The following is a 20,503-nucleotide window of genomic DNA, read 5'->3' as shown; positions in this document are numbered from 1 at the left end:
TTGGCCGAGGCGGAGCTGACCAACCGCCTGGCTGCCTGTTGCAAGCGCGCCTCCCCGCAGCAGCCGTCCGGAAAGGCGCCAAGCTCGTCTCCTAGGCGCAGCGCTCCTGCTTGGCGTTATCGAAAAACCGAGCCTCGGGGGCCAGCCACGCACAGAGTCGCTCCCGTTTTCCTCCTCCTCCTCCTCCTCCACAGCAGCAGCTCAGGGGGCGGCTGGGAAGCCGTTCTACGCGAGAAGCGCGCTCTGGCGCTTGCTGGAACGCAGAAAGGGCGGGGCGGCGGGAAAGGGCGGATCGGCGGGGCGGGGGCTAGGAGCGAGGAAGGGTGGCGGCGGCGGCGCTGCACGTGCTAAAACGCGAGAGAAACCTGGACGGCGGAGGGGAAGGAGATGTGTTGGAGAAAGAAAACTCGGCGAGGGAAGGTCCTCGCTGAGCTGCTACAGGCCTTCGATCTGCACCAAACCCACACTTTTATATTCTAGTTTCGGAATAGTCGAACTGCCAGGTATTGTTCCGAATCCGATGTGCAGCAGGCTCGTACTTTGTTCCCACGCCCTGACAGTTACTCGTTTTTATAAATAAATGGTCAAGAAGCATGCCAGCGTGGGAGGGACGAGTGTATAACACAGCATTAAGCAGAGGAGAGAAAAACCTTCACAAATGACAGGATCGTGCTTGGGGTGTGCATTCCATGAATACAGTATTAACCGCCCCCCTCCCACTTTAAAATAGTACTATGGGGTGGTAAAGCAAGAAGCCGTCGCTAATTAACTTGTCTCCATGGCAACCACTTTGTATCTAGAAATGTCGAAAGTAGTAAATACGTTGGTGGGTGGGTGGGAATCATTTTTGCCACTCACAAAGCGGTTGAACTTATGCTTGAGTGGTCTTGAAAAGGGCCAGAAGATGACTATTTGGAATACAGTTGGAGTTTATTTTAATTCTATATGGATATATAGGTAATACCTGCCATTCTGGGGACATTCATTTTGTCACTGTGATTTAGGATCATGCTGTGTTATTTTTGAGGCAACTATATAGTAATAGTTGACCTTTATGTTAGAATTTGTTCAGATAGTGCTTTGGAATTTTTTTCTAACATCAATATACTCAGTAATATTTTTCTGCTTTTTTTCCAAGTTCTGGCTACAAAACTCCCACAGCTGTACAAAAGCTCCAAAGGCAGCTTTTCAACAAGGTATTGAGAAATCACACAGTACCTTTTCTAATTTGCAACCTAGCCTAAACCTTGGAAACAAAAGGGCATTGTCATTTCTGAGGTTATCTATCCAGCCTAAGCGAGTTAAGGTCTCTTCACTAACAGTGTTCAACATTGCATTAAGCAATAAGATATTTTGCGTGGTTTGGATTTTAATGTGAGGCATGAATCCAGTTTACTGTGGCTTGTAAATATGATGCTTGTTGCAGGCCACTATGATAACCACTCAACAAACCATAGTTAAAACAAATCATGGATTAATCTAATGCGTGAAGCCAATATGAGGAGAGAGATTCTGGCGAATAAAAGTGATTCTGATAATGTGGAATTGATCAGACTAATTTAGGAATTATATATGCAATTTGTTTCCAAAGACTGGTAACCTCTTGGTCACTCAAAGATAGTACATTTCTATAAAGCCCTAAATAACATCACTGAAGGGTTACAATTTTTTCCTTCTGGTAAACCTAGATGAAATCTCAAGAAGCAAAGTATGCCAAAAAATGGAAAACAAAAACAAAACAATCAATACTTTAACTTAATTCTTAATCAGATGTCAACATAAGAAACTGTGTTAATGTGTTAAACTTTTAAAAGCAGATCAGCATTGCTTATTGAACAGAATGAAAAACAACATTCGATCTCTGAAACCAGTTAAAAAACTTCCAGTTTCCATGAACTTGGAGTTCCTAAAAACTGAGCTGCATTGACTTGCACTGTGATGTTACCTAACACTTTTTCAGTAGGACTTTATCAGGGAAATTTAGCCCATGCATCTTTTTGTAGTACAGGTGGTCCTCACTTACTAACTGCAGTTGGGACTGGCAACTCCGTTGCTAAGCGACATGGTCAAAAAGTGAAAAGTCATGTGACCATGCCCAACTTACAACATCAGTTCATCAATTCTGGCTGTGGCTATTAAGCAAATCATTACAGGTTGTTAAGTGCCACATCACATGACAGTGACTTGCAACTTCCAGCTGGCTTCTCCATTGACTTTGCTTGTTGGAAGCCAGCTGTGAAGGTCGCAAATGGGATGCTGCAACTGTTGTAAATGTGCACAGGTTCCCAAGTGCCTGAATTGTGATTGCGGGGATGCTACGATGGCCCCAATGTCGAGGACCAGTTGTCTCATTCAGTGCCATCGTAACTGAATGGTTGCTGAACAAGTGGTTGGTAAGCGAGGACTACCTGTACATAATTGGGCCTACTGTTTGACTTAACAGTAAAATGGAAAATACGATCACGCTTATGGAGAAATGTGCAATTGATATGTTTCCTGAGTAGATCCAAGTTGTAATAGTGTGCATGCAGCATTAAAATCTGAAGAAGCCAGACACTTTTAAGTGTCAAGCCATTAGAATCAGCAAGAAAAACTACTCAAGATGATTCATGAAAGAGAGTCAAGTTTGGCTTCTGAAGAAGCCAAATTATGTACAGGTAGTCCTTGCTTACCGACCACTCATTCAGCAACCATTCTTTTTTGTGATAAAAAGCTGCATGATTTATCCAACTTTAGCTGGATTCATTAATTGTTTATTCTTTTTAAATTGTCCTGTCCCAGCCAGGTTAAATAACAGCCCAAAAAGAAAATATAAAGTATAAATCAACTGCATAGCAAAAAGAAATGATACTAGTAGCATATCAGCTGAGGAAGAAATGTATGTCAGCTATTTGAGCACAACCTTTCCTATGTTTGTTTTTCACTTGATTCTCTTCCCAGTATGGGTTTCGCACAGATGTACTCATGCAGGTAATGTTAGCAAACCTACAGTATTGTGATATTAGGTTGATAGTAGATAGATCACTCCAATTACTGTTTTCTTCTTCCAGTTCCTTTTTGTCAGTTACTTGTAACGTCACAACCACACAGCAAGTTGGTTGGTAGGATCCCAGAATTCTCTATGCACTCCCATAATTAAGTCCTGTAAAATGTTAAATGAAACCTCCTATTCCCACCCACAGTTGCTTATATACTAGTGGAAGCAGATAGTCCACATGGCCAAAGCCTGTCTTAGTAATAGTAAAAGGATGTTACAGTATTAGATAGTGATTCATATACTTGATTCATATACTTTATTAAGCCATGGTTTGCTTACCCATGGTTTATTGAATAAATCACAAATGGCAAAATACAACATACTAACTCAAACCAAGTAAAACGCATTATGGCTAAATATGCTGTATGAACATAGTCAGTGCCAGTACAGATAGTCTTTGCTTAATGACCACAATTGGGACCAGAATTTTGGTAGCTAAGTGAAGCAGTCATTAAGCAAATCTGACCTGATTTTATGACTTGTTTTGCGGGGATTGTTAAGCAAATCACCACGGGCCTTAAGTGAACCTTGTGGTTGTTAGGTGAATCACGTGGTTCCCCATTGATTTTACTTATCAGAAGCTGGCCAGGAAGATCAAAAATTACAATCACGTGACCACAGGATGCTGCAACAGTCATAAATACAAACTGGTTGCCAAGCACCTAAATTGTGATCACGTGACCAGGGGGAATGCTGTGACAGTTGTAAGTATGAGGACTGGTCGTAAGTCAGTTTTTCCAGCACCATCGTAAGTCTGAACCATCACTAAACAAATGGTTGTTAAGCAAGTTATTGTAACTGGGATGCTGATTTCTACCCGGGCTCAAATCAAGCAGATTGATGAACACTGTGACAATGGAAGATGCTTTATTTTTATTGCTGCTTTCACTATTTCCCTTATTAATTTTATGACCCTATTAAGAAGACCTCTACAATATTTAATAGTGGTTTTACAAAACCATATTCTGCAAATTATCATGTAATCTGTGCTAATGATTTTAATAAAATTCAAGATTCTCAGGCAGAAGTGCTTGAAAAATACTTTTTCTCAAAACTGGAACTTATTACAAGCAGATATATTCAATTTAATACTTTTGGCATTTTTGAAATCTAAAACATAGAGAATGAACTTTTTTTCACATGCACATCAGCTGTTTTACATTTGATTATTATTTTTTATTTCCCCTCTTTTAGTGGATCAATTATGGACTCTTCAGTAGGCCTCATTGCAATTTCATATCATGCTGCTATAACATTAATGTCAAATATTAAAAATTATACATCAACTAATTCCAGATGGTATTTAAATATTTCTCTCCTTAGAGACTCTCTTTTTTATAGAGTATATTAAGACTGATTTTTTTGAAATCAGTCAGGGTACAACTGATACTTTTACTCTCTGAGGCACATTTAAGTTATTCATTAGGTGATATATTCTTAGAGACTCTTAATTTTATATAGTTGGAACAGATGGTTAAGGACTGACTTCTATTATTTGCCAGAAACCCCACAGATGAATCATACTGAGCATTTGCAGCAGCAAAGTTTAAATTGGGGCTTTTACATTCAGAACAATTTGAGGTCTCTTTGAAATGTATTAATCAGAAATACTGGGATTCAGAAAGAATGCTGAGAAGTTACTGGCTTATCATTTGAAGCAACAGGAACAATGAAGCTTATATCAAGAATTCAGGCTAATGATGGACAATTATTTACTGAAATAGAATCCATTAACCAGATATCTTATGTTGACAATGTAAGACATTTGAAGGTTCTTTAACTCACATGATTTGGTCCTGTTCTGTTATAGCTTTGGTTTGGTTTCAGATCAATACATATGTTAATATAATTTTGAGAACAAATCTTACAGTTAAGGATCTTCAGTGGCAGCTGAATACTTTTTATCCTGCCATGTTCTATCCATATCAGTGAATGTGTCCTAATTACTCTAAATAGTGTGATTTGATGCTCTGCACATTAGGATGTGAGGGTGATGTGGCTGCAACATCTGTCACCCCATTCATCGCCAGGGTTGATTTGGCTGATCTGGCTGGCTAGGTGTCCCCTTCCTCCCTCACTGCTCCATGTGTGTCCTTCCCGAAGCTGCGCACTCAGTGGAAGAGGACAACCATCCCAGATAGAAGGAGTGTACTGATCTTCGGTCAAGGTATACGATAGCTGCGCTCCCCTGCTAGAACCTCCAAACAAGCTCTGCACGTTATATTACTCTTAGGCTAGGTCGGCAGCCTAAGCACCTTGCCTGATCTCAAGAAGTTAGGCAGATTGGGCCTGGTTAGTACATGGATCGGGGACCACCAGGACTCTAGGTTAGACTGGGAACCTGCAAAAACACCCAAGAAGACAGGTGGTTAAAGAAACAACATGGATGTTACCTGTAGTTATCAGGAGTTGAACCTGACACTTGTTTACTGGCTTTTTTAAAAAAGAGAGGTACCGTATTTTAATTTCTTTTAACCACAGCCTTTTAAGTTAATCACACTGTAAAACAATAATGTTCTAAAAGCAGCTTACAATGAATGTGTGCTTGATTCACTTTCCTAGTATTGGTAGTGCTCACTTAATGACCCTAGTTGAGACCAGAATTTCTGTTGCTAAGCAAAGCGGTTGTTAGACAAAACATCAGGTGACTGTAGCACTTAGCACAGCAGTTCCAGTAGTCCTGGTTGTGATCGTTAGGCCAGGACCTCATTCTTCTTCTGCCCTGCCATGCTTGCCTCAACTTCAACTACCCCCCACCTATCTCCTCCCAATCTCTGCCCTTTTGGCCGCCCTGCACTCTGTTGCCTCGCAGAGGGCCAGCAGTTGCCTCAGCTGGACGCAAGGAAAAAGCAGCAGGAGGAAGAAGAGAGCAAAGGTCAGCTGGGATGGCAGGGGTAGGTGGCAACGAAGTGCAGGGCAGCCAGAACGGCAAAGATGGAGGGAATAGGTGGGTGGGGGGAGTTGAAGCACACTCTGTGATTGTAAATGAGGGCAGGCTGCCAAGCACCCAAATTTTAACTATATGACTGCGGGGACACTACAACAGCTGTGACTTCAAGAACTGGGCATATGTACCATTCATTCAGCACCATTATAACTTCGAATGGTCACTGAATGAATGGTCATTAAGCGAGGACTACCTGTGAGGCCCTACCAATATAATTTTAGCTGTTAAAAAATGAAAAAGTAATACTAAATATGTTTTATACCTATGTAGAGATTTTAAATTATTTGAAAAATAATTTTATTTTCTACAATTGGAGAAAAGAAAGAAGAATGGTGAACAAAATGCAGGATGGCAGCATGCTGTAAAATGAAGCCAGGCACTGTAAAACCTCAGAGCAGAAGCACTCCTCTGGGCTTAACTAGTTAGAAACTCAGGGTCAATAGAATTGAGAATGGACATGTGTGATCAGTCTTCTACCTGCAGTAAAATAAAATGGGAAAGAACTGCAGATCTGATAGCTTAGAGACATGCTTAAACCCGCTTTCCCAACTTACAAAGGAACAGAGAGTAAGCCTTGTATTGTTTCATTCCAAAGGTGGGACAATAGCTGCCCTTCCAGCTTGGATCTGAGAGAATGGAAGAAAATAGCACTATTTTACAGACCTCCATCAGCTGCAGTCAACTATTTTATAAACATATGGTATGGCACTAACATTTGAAATCTGTTTTGCTTCAGTTTATTTTTATTTAGCAATAAAATGTATAGCTTGTAGTTATAAAACACTACGGATGATTAATAAAATACAGGAAAAAAAAAAATCAGAAGCAAAACTTGCACAGGAATCAGAGAGTCTACAACTCATGCAGCTAGAAAGCAAATACTGTAATACCCAACAGAGTAAATAAATTTTAACAGTAAAAACAGTGAAATTAGCATCCCTGAAGAAATATTTCATTGCAATCATGGTAGCACAGAAAAAGACCCTTGGAGGAAGAAGTAAATATGAAACTCAAAAAAGTCTTAGAAGAATGAGGACACTCCTAGGGGAGAAGGTAATATGCTATTTAAAGGTAATAGTAAGTACATTAAGAGAGCTGGTTTGGTGTACTGTAGCGGTTAAGGCACCAGGCTAGAAAATGGGAGTTCTAGGTCTGCCTTAGGCACAAAGCCATCTGGGTGACCTTGGGCCAGTCCCTTTCAGCCCTAGGAAGAAGGTAAGGGTAAATCACTTCCAAAATCTTGCCAAGAAAACTGCAAGAACTTGTCCAGGCAGTCACCAGGAATCAATACTGACTCAAAGGCATCTGAAGCACCTTAAAACTGTACCAGTACTATGCTGGTCACAGGAAGTCAAACGAATAACTGGAGTTTATAGTAAAAATATTCTTAAAGAGTGTCCCTAGAATTTCTAAGGCATGGATAATTATGGCAAGAACCAGTTTATGATTCAACTGTTAAGGGTGAACAGTTGCAGCCTGGAGACTCAAGAGCAAACTTGGATGCAGAAACACTTGCATATGAACTCTAGAACGAGCAAACATGTTTCTTAGGAATCTCTTTCATGATTCCCACTAGCAGGATTCAGCTTGATTTTGTTCATTTTTACTCATGCTAATAGCATTTAAACACTAAAGTTACAAAGGACTACTTTTCTTAGGTTTTGTGAGAAAAAATAGATTTGGGTATCATTGGCACATTAATAATCTAGTTTCCAAAATAATTAACTCATATGGTCTGACTTCATATGGATTGTAAAGAAGACTGGGAAAAAGATGGAGCTGTATAATTTTTTTCTCCTGAGTCCTATAAGAATTCCACAACATGAAGTAGTGGTTAAGGTACCTCACTAGGGGCAGGAAGACCCAGGTCCACTTTCAGCTATAAAAGCTCACAGGGTGACTTTGAGTTATCACTCTGTCAGTTAAACTATTTCACTAGGTGGTGGTTACAGGGAACACTTGAGGAGAGAGTACTTTGTATGCCACCTTGAACTTCTGGAGGAAAGGTGAGATCAAAAAATAACAAATTCATGTATTTATATTGTAACAAATATCTACTCTAGCAAAAATGGATGGAAAACAGTGCAGAGTTCCCAACGGAGGATTTGATGGGTTCTTTAGTGAATGAAATATCACAAGAACATTCAAGCCACTTAAACCTTAATTCATCCATCTGCTAGATATGGTAGATACTTCCAGATGCAACTCTGCTACTTTAGAGTATTTATTGCAAACAGGAATGAAGCCTTAACAATCAAGTAGTTGATTGACTACTGCAGAATCTTCTTATATCTGTGCTGTAGCATTTAAGCTCTTAAGTTTCTTCTTCCTATCTTTCCCACTTAACAGATACTTGATGGTTCACTTGATAGCCTTGGAAAACTGAGGTAAGTTTACATAATGGTCCTCTCTTACATGGGAACTTCAGGTAGTTCACAACTTATGATCACAATTGGGACCGGAACTTCTGTTGCTAAGCGAGGCAGTCGTTAAGTGAGTCACACCTGATTTTATGACCTTTTTGCCACAGTCATTAAGTGTATTGTTACAGTTGTTACAATCACATGGTTGTTAAGCGAATCTGGTTTCCCCCATTGACTTTGCTTGTCGGAAGCCAGCTGGGAAGGTTGCAAATGGTGATCATGTGACCGTGAGATGCTGCAAATGTCGTAAATACATGCCAGTTGCCAAGTGCCTGAATTTTGATCACATGACCGCAGAGACTCTGTGATAGTTGTAAGTGCAATGACAGGTCATAAGTCACTTTTTTCAGCACTATCATAACTTTGGTCACTAAATGAATGGTCGTAAGTCAAGGAGTACCTGTATTGGTTCTTGTGTTGCCATCCTCAGCCTTTTCACTAAGAGTTAATTCTGCTTTTTCCATTTGGGTAGACTATGGAACAATTTGTCATTGGAGTTCAGCTGGCTTCCTTCCCATTATAGCTCAGGAGTGTTTTTTAAATTCCTTTTTTCTAGGCCTTCCAGAATTTTTTTTATTTTTTAGGTTTTAATGGCATGTTACTATCCCTTGTGGGATGTCTGAATTCAACTAATAGAAAAATATAGCAAGGAAAGGAAAAAGATATTTTTAAGATCAAATATACCAAAGTAAAATTAACAACTAGGATCATGAGTAATGAGGATGGAAAGGTTATACTGAATCCTTTTAAAAATAGGATTATAGACTGTAAGAAACATTCCCAGAGAGAGAAACTATTCAACATCTCCACTAGAAAGAGAGAGATGGCAGGCAATAGAGCAGCTGTCAAAGAGGAAAGCACCAGGTGCCCAATTGCTTAAAGCTTCAGGAGAAAATATTAACAGCTATATGTCAACAAAGACTGTGATTAGAAAAAGAATTGTGTATATGCCATGCCAAAAAAAGGAAATGTAAGGGAATGTGAAAATTATTAAGCTATTGCATTAATTCTTTACATAGGCATAGTTTTGCTTAAGATCTCACAAAAAATCGAGCCATGCCTCAGGACACAAATGCCAAATGAAGAGGCAGGTTATAGGAAAGTCAGAGAAATGCAAGAATAAACAGCTAATATAATTGGATCATAAAGAGAATAAAATGCAAGGAAACTCTTTTTTTTTATTGACTACAGCAAAACCTTGACTGTATAGCTCTTGCAAGAATGTGGAACGTATTAAGACTAAGGTGTTTTCCAGAATATTGGATTATTATTTTGAGAAATCTTTACAAGGATGCATACTGGTCCACATATCTGTTTACTTTATAAAGCAAATATACAAATAGCTGAACTGGAAGAGATGAAAGCTGGAATCAAAACTGGAGTTCAAAATGCTAACAAATTATGCAGGTAACACCACTTTGTTAACTGAAAGTAAATTTAGAAGAGGTCGCTATGAAAATAAACAAAGTGAAAATTTTGTGTTAATATAAAATATTAAGGAGACAAAGGCCTGCATACTTAGTGAAGTAATAGCTGATGGTGAAAAATATGATAATTTTATTTTTGGTGCTCTAGAATAAAGATGAACAGAATCTTGCAGAAATAAAGGGATTAATTCTGGGGAGGAAGGCAATTACAAATGATGAATATCCTTATCCTTTAGATGATTCTAAAGGATAAGGATATTTCTGTGACAACAAAAATCAATGACGAATACTTAAAATAATGGTATTTCCATTATGTATTGCTTTGAAAGACGTTTTTGAACTATGGATTTGAAAGCAGTACCATGGCATGTTCATCATTGGACCAAATCAAAACTTAGCTTATCCCTTGAAGTAAAGATCAACAAGCAGAACTTCACATATTTAGGATGCATGATGTAAGCGAGTGATGGTCCTGTTTGGTAAGGTGAGGGAAATAGATGGGGATTCAAGGTGGGTAAGGTGGATGCATAGAATTACTGGAATGTCCTTGGAAAAGCTGCAAATTATTACTAAAAAGAGATCAAGATGGCATGTATTTGTCCATGCAGTCAGTAGGATTGGAACCCAACTAGATGGAACCTAACTAACATACTTGGATTTTATTATATATGGATATTTGTAAGTTGTCTTGAGACCCAAAATGGGTAGTTTATAATTTTTTAAATTAAAAAGCAGATAAATAAAAGAGGGTTTCAATCCCTGATTAATCAGTATAGATACTGATTTAATCCTAAACCAGGACAACATTCTAACTGGACCTCCTAGATCTTAAATATGAATAGCCTGTAAAAATATAAGTGCTGACCCAAAATATTTGTTTAGGTGTTTGGGGGAGATCCCAAATGCTTTCTATAAAATAATACTAATTTTGTGGAAGGAATAATTAAACGTTCAGATAGACAAGAGAGTTACTGCACAAAGGTTGCCCTGTTGAAATTACATAGTGATATCATGACCTTTCCAGAGACATTATGGATATATTCTCAAATATCTTCAACAAGGAAGCTGATCTTTTATTATTTTTAAAAAATAGACCTTCAGCATTTAACAAACAAGAAATAATGGCACACAAAAATATCTTCACTTTTTGTAGGAACCCTGAAATTTGGAACATTTTATCTCCTACAAGCTTCATGGGGAATAAGTGGTGCCATTAAGGTAGAGGAGTGTGAATTTGCCTTGTCCTGCTCCTTGGGTATAGGCAGTTTTTCACTCAGTGAAACATGAGGTACCAAAGCAGCCTTCCAGGGTGCATCAGATTTGAATATACACATAACCTCCCTCTACAAGTACCCCTACACACCTATGGAAACACATTTGTATCTTCCCTGCCAATGCACACAAAACGTCTGTTCACTTACACTCACCCATCCACAGCAATACATATATGTACAGAATATATGTGTATATGTGTGTGTTTGTGTGTATATGCCCACACACACACATTTCTCAATACACATGGACATACCACATCCGCACACAGCATGATCTTTGCTAGAAGGAAACAGGGAGCTAGCACAAATACCATGGCTGCAGATAGGTTTCTTCTTGAAAAAGTTGTCTAATATGGATTAGTTCTTACTCCAATGAACTCTCTGGAATTTAAAAAAACAAACACTTGGACTTGCTAGATCTAGGGAACTGGCTTTCTGAAAGTGACAAGCAAACACTTTCCAAAGGCTTTCCTTATACTGCACTGTGTTTCCAGGAAGAACTCTAGTTGGATTTACCTTGAGTAATTCTCGGGGGAAATCACTTCCTTGATTGAGTCCTTCCAGGTTCCCAATGAAATCTGAGCAAGACATTCGCTTCCCAATGTTCTATAAGGAGGAAGAGAAGAAAGATGAAGAGAGACTAGATCATAAGGTTAGCAAGACTTTCAATTAAGTTTTCTGGGAAAATGTGTCACAAAATGTGACAGTGGGTTGTGTGGCTTTCCAAAAAAAGCAAAATTGGCGGGGTCCAGGAAGCGGGCCTTCTCTGCAGTAGCCCCCGCCCTTTGGAGCATCTTGCCCCCAGAGGTGAGGCAGGTGCCTTTATTTCCGACCTTCAGGAGGGCCCTGAAAACTTGGTTCTGCCATCTTGTGTGGGGCGGGAAGGTGGGTAACCATTCATGGGGTTGGCGAGCGCCTTAGAGCCCCTCCCACCTGATTAGAATTTTTTAACCTCTTGGATTTTATACTTATTTATATTGTATTTTATATTTGTAAATTGTTCTTTATAGGATTTTAATTCTTTATTATTATAGTTGTAATTTTATTGTAAACCGCCCAGAGTCCCTCTTTTGGGGAAGATGGGTGGTAGCAAAATTTGAATAATAAATAAATAATAAATAAAATTTGAGGATAAAGTTGTATCATGGATAATTAATGACAGCTTGGTGGAACTCCTTTCTTTAACAGCAGTTTAGATCTGAATGAATGAAATGTTTTAATAGCATAAAAATATTTCAAAAATTAAAATAATTGGTCATTAAACATGGATATTAGAAGGTCATTTGGGGCATCAGGGCTTATTATGTTGGATGCAGAAACTCTATGATTGTGTTCACAAAACATACTTAACCAGGAAAAGCAGATTCATATGTATATATTCAGCTTTGGGTAACTTATTGTGGGTTAGGCAAATTGTGCAAACCCAGTCTGTTTGGTCAGTGCATAGTGTAAACCTTGAAAATGGGTGAATCCAGGTTAAAAATGTGTGAATGCAGTCCACAAGTGTTATTACAAGAACAAAGGGAGGGAGAAGCAAAGCTTTCTCAGCAGCAGAACAATATGCCCTTATTCTCATTTAAACACATATAAGCACACAGTATAGATGGATCTTTCAGAAAGCTACTCATGGAAAAAGGCTAAAAGGCACATAGCAAAATGGAACAAAATAGCACTTGCCCATCATTTTAGAAGAAAAATGCTGCAGGTCTTTATTTTTTATACTTAATATTTTCCCTAGCACAGGCTTTGCCATCCTTTCCTATAATCTATTCAGCCCCCCAACCCAGCACCAAATGGCTCCTTACTGATCATTATATGGCCTCACAGCAGAGCCTTTATCTTAGGTCCATTCTGCTGCTGAAGCAGAAATCCAGCAGGAGAATTCCATGAGAAAACAGATCAAGTCCTCCTCCATGTGAATATTCTGACTGCAGGAGAAGCAGAAGGGGTTAGCAACCTCGAAATGGTCTGCTGAAGAACTGCCCCTTCCCATCCTGGCATGGGATTCTGCGTCTCCATGGCCATTTCTCTTTTGGCTGCTGGAGAGAACAGATCCATCTAGTGGCCGGTTTTCTTTTTTTCTTTTTCACTAAACTCATCTCAGATGCACCAGGTTGGGTGAGTAAAAGAATAGGAGGCACTTACATGTCCATGAAGGTCTGTATTTAAGAGCATCAAGGCACAAGCCAGAGTGTGGGCTCCATCTGTAGCACAAGCACCAAAGAGAAATAATCAGTCCAGGCACTTCTTATTGTACTTATTGTCAAATACATGCCACTAACAGTAGGCAAAAGCAAGACCCCCCATCCTGCTATCTCCTTTACCACCAGCATTTTGCTTATGAACCTCCAGCCTCCCATTTTATTTATTTATTTATTTATTCAATCAATCAATCAATCAATCAGTTTGTATGACTGCCTAGTTGCCATGTGACTCTGAGTAGCTAACATCCAGTTAAAAACAAACGGCAACAAAATCACCAGTAAAAATTAAAGCACATGCCTGGGGCAGCTCATGTATCTACACCAATAACTCTGCTAAAACCAGGCCCACTTAAATTCCTGGCCCAGTGCTCAAGAGAAAAACCAGGTTTTAGCACCTTACAAAAAGCAGCTGTGGTCAGCACCATCCAGATCTCTGTTCTACCAGCAAATCGAGTTTGTGGGGGGAGGCATTCTTGGCAGTGCTAAATCCCACCTCAGCCAATGTTGCATGAACAGGTGCTGGGCCTGAGTGCTAGCGCTCTAGTGAAAGTAGTGGAGGAACTCAGAGTGTTCTGCCTGAATGGCCTAGAAGATGTCCACACAGTGAGAAGAGAACTAATAAGCTGAAAAGCCTTATCCATTCTTACTAATTATTAATTTATTTTATCTCACCTTCAGAAGAGATGGCTTTGGGATTGCACTCATAATAACGTTGTGAAAAATGAGCTAGGACCCGCTCCCGTTCTTGACTTTCTCCCATGAGGGCTAGCTCCTTCAGAAAAGACCTGAAGAGAAAAGGAAGACCAGGCTATTTCTCAAGTATAATATCCACTGCTCTAGGACTTCCTGCTTTCACTCTGGAACAGTAAAGCTTTCCTGCTTCATCTGTGGTCCCAGCAGCTCTGTTAACATCATAGCAACAGCTCTCTGTCAAAGGTTACAATTCCAAAACACCCTCACACAGGCTATGAGAAGCTCTGCAATCTCACCGTGCCCAGGAATGCAGCAGGGAGTCACTGCAGCAGAGACACAAAGGCCTAGAATCAGGATAGTCCTTTTAAAATCTGATTCTGGAATAATAAATGGTTCCAGAACTGTTTCCAGCCCTGCTGGTTGTTATAAGAACCTTGTAATATTGAAAATTTATTTCCATTCCATCCCTTTTATTCTTTCTAACCCAATGGGATGTTGGAAAAGAAATATGCAAAAGTAGACTGTCAGCAGAATAACTCTCTGAAAGCAGAATCAAATTTGGTGCATGGTAGGAGAACCTGGCAAAGGAAAAATTCAGTTTGAAAATTAGCCACATCCTGCCAGGGGCTGTGGATAAATAAAAATCCTGGAAATGATCTCCCATTGCATATCTATGGGAAAGGGAGCTGGGCATGTTGCTGCTACTCTATTCTCAGCCCACTCCTCCCTCCTGAACCCTGCGATTTAGCACTAAAGAGAAAGAATCCCAGGACCATGCTCTGCATTTTTTCTCTACCTTGTTTCTTTTGTAAAGTGCATTAGGGCTAAAGAATTACAGAACCACCTTGCACTTTGTTTTTTAAACTGATTTGTAAGTTCCTTTGAGAGGCATTCAAACTGAACAGTGTGGTAAAATGCTCTATATACGGTAAATGAACATATTTCACATTGAAACAGAACAGCGTATTTCTATGCTTTTGTACATGGCACTTCCTGAAAAGGCATTTTACTGCATTTTTGAATGCTTGCTTTCCTAATGTAGGCATTTTTGTACTTGTTTTTTAATTGGAGAACCGCATCACAAAATATGGTGTGAACATTGTAGAGTTACTGTTTTCTGTATATGTATTATTTCAGGGAGTGCAAATAGCTGCATTGAATACATCCCAAAGTAATAGGTGGAGAATAAATCCAATAAAGGTTTGGCATAAAAGTTTCTGTTTTTCCTGTCATGGTCAGATCACTTTCTGATAACACTACAGTTCTTTGGAGTTGCCCTCCACCCAGGGCTGCAACTGGGGGGGGGGGGCAAGCGGGGCATGTGCCCCAGGCACCATGTGGGGGGGTGCCAAAATGAATGCCGGGGGGGCGCCAAAATAGGCGTGGAATCCATGTTTGTCCCGGATGACACAGGCCCTAGTTGCGGCCCTGCCTCCACCGCAGAGAGGCAGGATTGGTCCGCCCAGGCAACCGATGGACCCAACTGGGTTCGAGAGAGAGCTTGGGATTGCTCCTAAGCATTTGCTGCTTGGTCCAACTAAGGCCCTGGTGGCCACCTGGAATGAAAGGGTGGCAGGGGCTCTTGATCGGATTGTGCTTGAGTGGACTCTTTGCACCCAGGAACCCCGAACTCCCTTTGCAGTTGGAAGAGTTGAGGGAGATGAAGCAGGTGAAGAGATACCTGGAGCGCTGCTGGAAAGTGACATGGTATGAATCTGATTGAACACAGGTTAGAGCCGTTATTAGGGCCTACTGTTAGCTATTCAAGACAGTCCAGACAAGAAGCACAACTATGAGTATTAACTATCTTTATTGTATGGTTACATTAACAGAATCTTTCATGACTGAAAGTATTTCTCCCCTCCTCTCCTTTTACTCTCCAGAAAACTAGGGAGGTGTCCTGTTCAGACTATGAGACGGCCAGGCAGGTTTACTATAACAAATTTTTATTAAAAGTAACTATTTACAATAATAAAGTACTGTGATGAATAAGGCAAGACTGATTAATCAAGACCACTCAGGCAATAATGGAGAAACAGGCAAGGCAGCAGGACTTGACGAAGCTAGAGTACGTGGCAAGGCAGGAACTGAAGGCAAGAGTGTGGGAACTGGCACACTGGCAGGACTATGCTGATGCATAGAACTGGAACCACTGGGCTAGACTTGACTCTGAAGGCTGGACTAGACTGGGCTGGATAATCTAGGCAAGGCTGGGAACTGGAAGCAAGGCTGGACTGGACTGGAAACTCTAAACAAGGCTGAGAGCTTGATGCACAGCTGGACTGGACTGGAGACTCTAGGCAATGCTGAGAATTTGAAACAAGGCTGGACTGGACTGGAGACTCTAGGCAAGGCTGAGGACAAAGCACGACTGGGCTTGACTGGAGATCCTGAGCAAGGCTGAGAACTAGAAACACGACTGGGATGGACTGGAGATCCTGGGCAAGGCTGTGAGCTAGGAGCAAGGCTGGGAACGTGCTTGGAACAAGCTGAATGGTGGTGGCAAGGTCCAGAACTGGATGCAAGGCTGAGGTTACTAGAATCGGCTGGGAAAGGATCCTCTGTGACAGCGTGTGCAGGATGCAGGTCCCCCATGATTGGAAACGCAGGTGCTGATTCCCCTCTGGCTACAGACAAGGTTTCCGATGCAGGTAAGGACTCTTTTGCTGAGGCTGCAAACTTGAAGGATCGGTTGTCTCCAGCAGCTTGCTCTTCACGCATCTGCCTTTTATGCCAATCCCTTCCGTGCTTTTTCTCTCCAACAGCCAATCGGGCTGCTTTCTGATTGCATGCTTTTCTGCATGACTTTCCTGCGCGCTGATTGGAGGATTCAAACCCTCCTCTGAAGACTGGCCAATCAGTGTCTGTAACTTCTCCAGCGCTGCTGAGTCACTTCTGGGTTTCACTTTCCTGGTTTCTGCATGGTAAGTTTTTGTTTCCCCTTCTGACTCAGAAAGAGTTTTGTTTTCTGAGTCAGAAGCCAGCTGAAACCACATGGGAAGATCCCTTCTGAAACACTTGCCACACCCCGCTCCCCTCTTCTGTGGACTGAGATAGCTTTTACATGACAGTTGTGCAGTCTGTGGGTCTTCCTCCTGTCTCCCAAAGTCATTTTCCCATATCATTACACCTACCTTGTGGCATGAGGATGGTGAAACATCAATATTTCTCCACCCTTATTGCATCTGCAGATAGCTGCCTGGCAGCCTTGTTTCAGGTCACCCAAGCCCTCTTGGGAATGGGTGGCTCAGAGGTCTACCTACAATTCCATGCTGAGGAATTTGCTAGGCATCTGACAGATAAGTCAATCGGATTCGTGCTATGTTGAATTCTGGCCTTGTAGCAGGTCGTATGGAGGTGATTGGGCAAGGTCTAACTTGGTTATCTGGGAGGAGTTTGATCCTGTTGTACCTGAGGAAGTGGACAGGGTGCTTGCAACTGTTAGCTTAGCCACCTCTGTTTTAGATGCATGTCCCTCCTGGTTGGCTAAGGCTGCCTGGGACGTGACGTGTGATTAGGTCTTGGAGGTGGAATTCCTCTTTGAGTGAGGGGGTGGTTCCTCCATCCCTTAAGGGGGTGGTGGTCCATCCCCTCCCTCAAGAAGCTATCCATGGACCCAATGGTACTGACAAGTTTTGTCTAGTTTCCAACCTTCCCTTTTTGGAAAAGGTTGTGGAGAAGGTGGTTGTGCAGCAGCTTGGAACCTGGAAGAAGCAGACTATCTGGACCCCTTTCAGTTAGAATTCAGGCCTGGGTATGGGACCAAGACAGCATTGATCACACTCTTGGATGATCCTGGGTAAGAGCAGGACAGGTGGTGCATCCATCCTTGCTTTTCTTGATCTCTCAGCAGCTTTCGATACCATAAATCATGGTATCCTTCTGGACTAGGGTTGGGGGTTGGGGGTAGGTGGCACCATGTTGTGCTGGTTCTCCTCCTTCCTCCAAGTCTCATTCCAGTTGATGTTAATAGGGGAGGAGAGGTCTAGCCTACACCCTTTATGTTGAGTGTATCAGGACTCATTGCTCTCTCCTCTCCTGTTTAACATTTACATGGAGCCATTGGGTGAGGTTATCCATCAGTTTGGGGTGAGGTATCATCAATATGCAGAAAATATCTACTGTAGTTAGACATCACTACCCTGGGCTGTCCAAGTGAAGCTGTGGAGGTCCTCTCTCCATGGAGTATGGGATTTGGAAGGGGAACAAAAGGCTTTGGCTCAACCCTAGTAAGACTGAATGGTTTTCGGTTTTAGGCCCCTCTGGTTCTGGGGACCTTCCATTTTTGTTTTGGATGGGGTTGCACTACCCCAGACAGATCCTGTGCACAATCTGGGGGTCCTCCTGGACTCAAAACTTCTGCTTGATGAGCTAGTGGCAGCTGTGGCCAAGGGTGCCTTTGCACAGCTTCATGTTGTGCACTAGCTGTGCCTGTTCCTGGACTGGAGGGCCCTGCTTACAGTCACTCACACTTCAGTCACTTTCCAAATGGATTACTGAAATGTACTCTACATGGGGCTGCCCTTGAAGAGATTTCAGAGGCTTCAGCTGGTGCAAAATATGGCAGCATGGGCAGTTATGGGTGCAGGTTATTTGGCACATGTGACATCTCCATCCTGCAAGCTGCATTGGCTACCAGTATGCTTCCAGGTGCAGTTCAAGGTGCTGGTGGTTATTTTAAAGCCCTTCATGGCTTGGGGCTGGGTTAGTTACATGACTGTCTTTCCCCAGTGGTGTCTACCCATCCTGGCAGGAAAGGCATGCTCTGGGTCCTGTCTGTGAGAGAGAGTCATCTGTTGAGACCCAGGAGGAAAGCATTTTCTGCTGTGGCACCCACCCCCTGGAACATCATCACCCCCCAAAATTAGAATTGCCCTGACCCTGCTGGCCTTTCACAAGGCACTAAAATCCAAGCTTTGCCATTGAGCCTGGGGCCCTGATAGCATGGGTAAGCCTCCATCATGGCTTGTTGAGCATTTGTGAATCTTCTTGGCTGCTATTTTTATGTCACTCTTTTTATTCTTTTTTAATTGTGAGCTGCCCAGAGTCATGCATATGAGATGGGTGGCCTAAGCCTATAAATTTGATAAATTTACCATTAAAATCTGTAGCATGGAGTAGGAATTAACATACATTAGGAATTCATAAAACTTGAAAAAAAGAGTCAAGATGAAGCAGGGAGATTTTTACTATTACAGCATCAAACTCAGCAAGGGAAACTTACAATTTATTCAATTTATGCTCCAAATGATAATAGAACAAAATTGTACGATTTTTTTCACTCACTTATTGAAATTGCAGAAGGAGATGTTTTGATATTTTTTTCCTCAAATCCTGATACATCTGGTTCATACAAAAGGAATTCTGGCAAATTATATGTCATTACTTTCTCTCTTAAATGAGTGGAGATATAAATATCCTTTAGAGAAAGAATATACAGTATTTATTTTTCCCCTTCTCATAAAACTTACTTAAGAATAGGTACATGCTGGAGATCTAATTAACTGTTATTTAAATTTACAGAAGTGGAGGTTGCAGTACTTAATGCAGATCATAATCCAATAATTATAAAATTGCCCAGAGGAATCTCATTCAGAAAGATGGAGATTGAATGGCCCATTATTATTACAAGAAGATATCAAATTGAAGTGACAATCTGAATTAGAGTTTCTTCCAAACTAACTCAATTCCTGATGTTTCTTTATTCACAGTATCAGAATCTAGTAAAATGTTTATAAGAGGATTATTATTAATTATTATTATTTAGCATCAAATAGAGAGAAAGCCTCACAAAACAAAAAAGATATACAGTTGAACGATTTGAAATAATTAGAATCAAGGCACAAGCAGAACCAATGTGGGATAAAGCGTAAAAGGTGTATCTGGATACAACACATATTAAAAGAAATTAAGATCAGCAAAAGGAATCACTTAATAAGCTAACTACAGAAGGTGAGACCAAGCATTACAGAAGTTAAATGTGAAGGATCAGATGGATTTTCTGCAGTATAAGACCTTCAAAGAAATGTTGACCAAATCATTAACTCAGTTAATAAACAAGTTACAACAATGTCAAGCAATGGCAGGAGGCTTGTTTGTTGCTTCTTTATCACATTTCCAAAGCCACCCAACTTCTTGATGATTCTGAGTGGCATAAAAATTTAAAATAAATAGAACAACATAGATAACAAAAAAGGAAGATAATCATCCTAGTGGAACAGACATAAAATCCCTCACACAGGGTGCCCACATCCCACTATAGCCCAAAACCTAGAGTCAGGTCTTTAAAAATCATTTAAAAGACAGCCCGAATCTTTGGGGGGATGCTGTTCCAAAAAGCAGATGTCACAATAGAAAAAGTACCATCCTGGGTCACACAGATGGCATTATTCAATGGATGAGCATGCCAAATCTGTCTGATCTTACAGGATGGGCAGAAACAACAGGAGAGAGATGGTGTCTCAAGTAACTAGGCCCTATGACCAGCCCCTTAAATTA

The 20,503-nt window shown here is 40.9% G+C and overlaps 1 protein-coding gene across 1 annotated transcript; it reads right to left on the bottom strand.

Annotated features, from left to right (window-relative positions):
• Positions 1-91: 91 nt before the first annotated feature.
• On the bottom strand, positions 92-14,131 carry LOC134500509 (PH and SEC7 domain-containing protein 1-like). Its single transcript, XM_063307843.1, has 4 exons — positions 13,985-14,131; positions 13,254-13,312; positions 11,625-11,714; positions 92-253 (listed from the first exon to the last, which is right to left on the bottom strand). Exons 1-4 carry the CDS (start codon positions 14,070-14,072, stop codon positions 92-94), a joined length of 399 nt encoding a protein of 132 aa, XP_063163913.1. The 5' UTR covers positions 14,073-14,131.
• Between the last annotated feature and the right edge of the window lie 6,372 nt (positions 14,132-20,503).

The sequence above is a fragment of the Candoia aspera genome, chromosome 6 (assembly GCF_035149785.1).
Source record: "Candoia aspera isolate rCanAsp1 chromosome 6, rCanAsp1.hap2, whole genome shotgun sequence".
NCBI classification, from domain to species: Eukaryota; Metazoa; Chordata; class Lepidosauria; order Squamata; family Boidae; genus Candoia; species Candoia aspera.
Note: the sequence above shows the minus strand (reverse complement) of the source record. Positions and strands in the feature narration are given on the sequence as shown.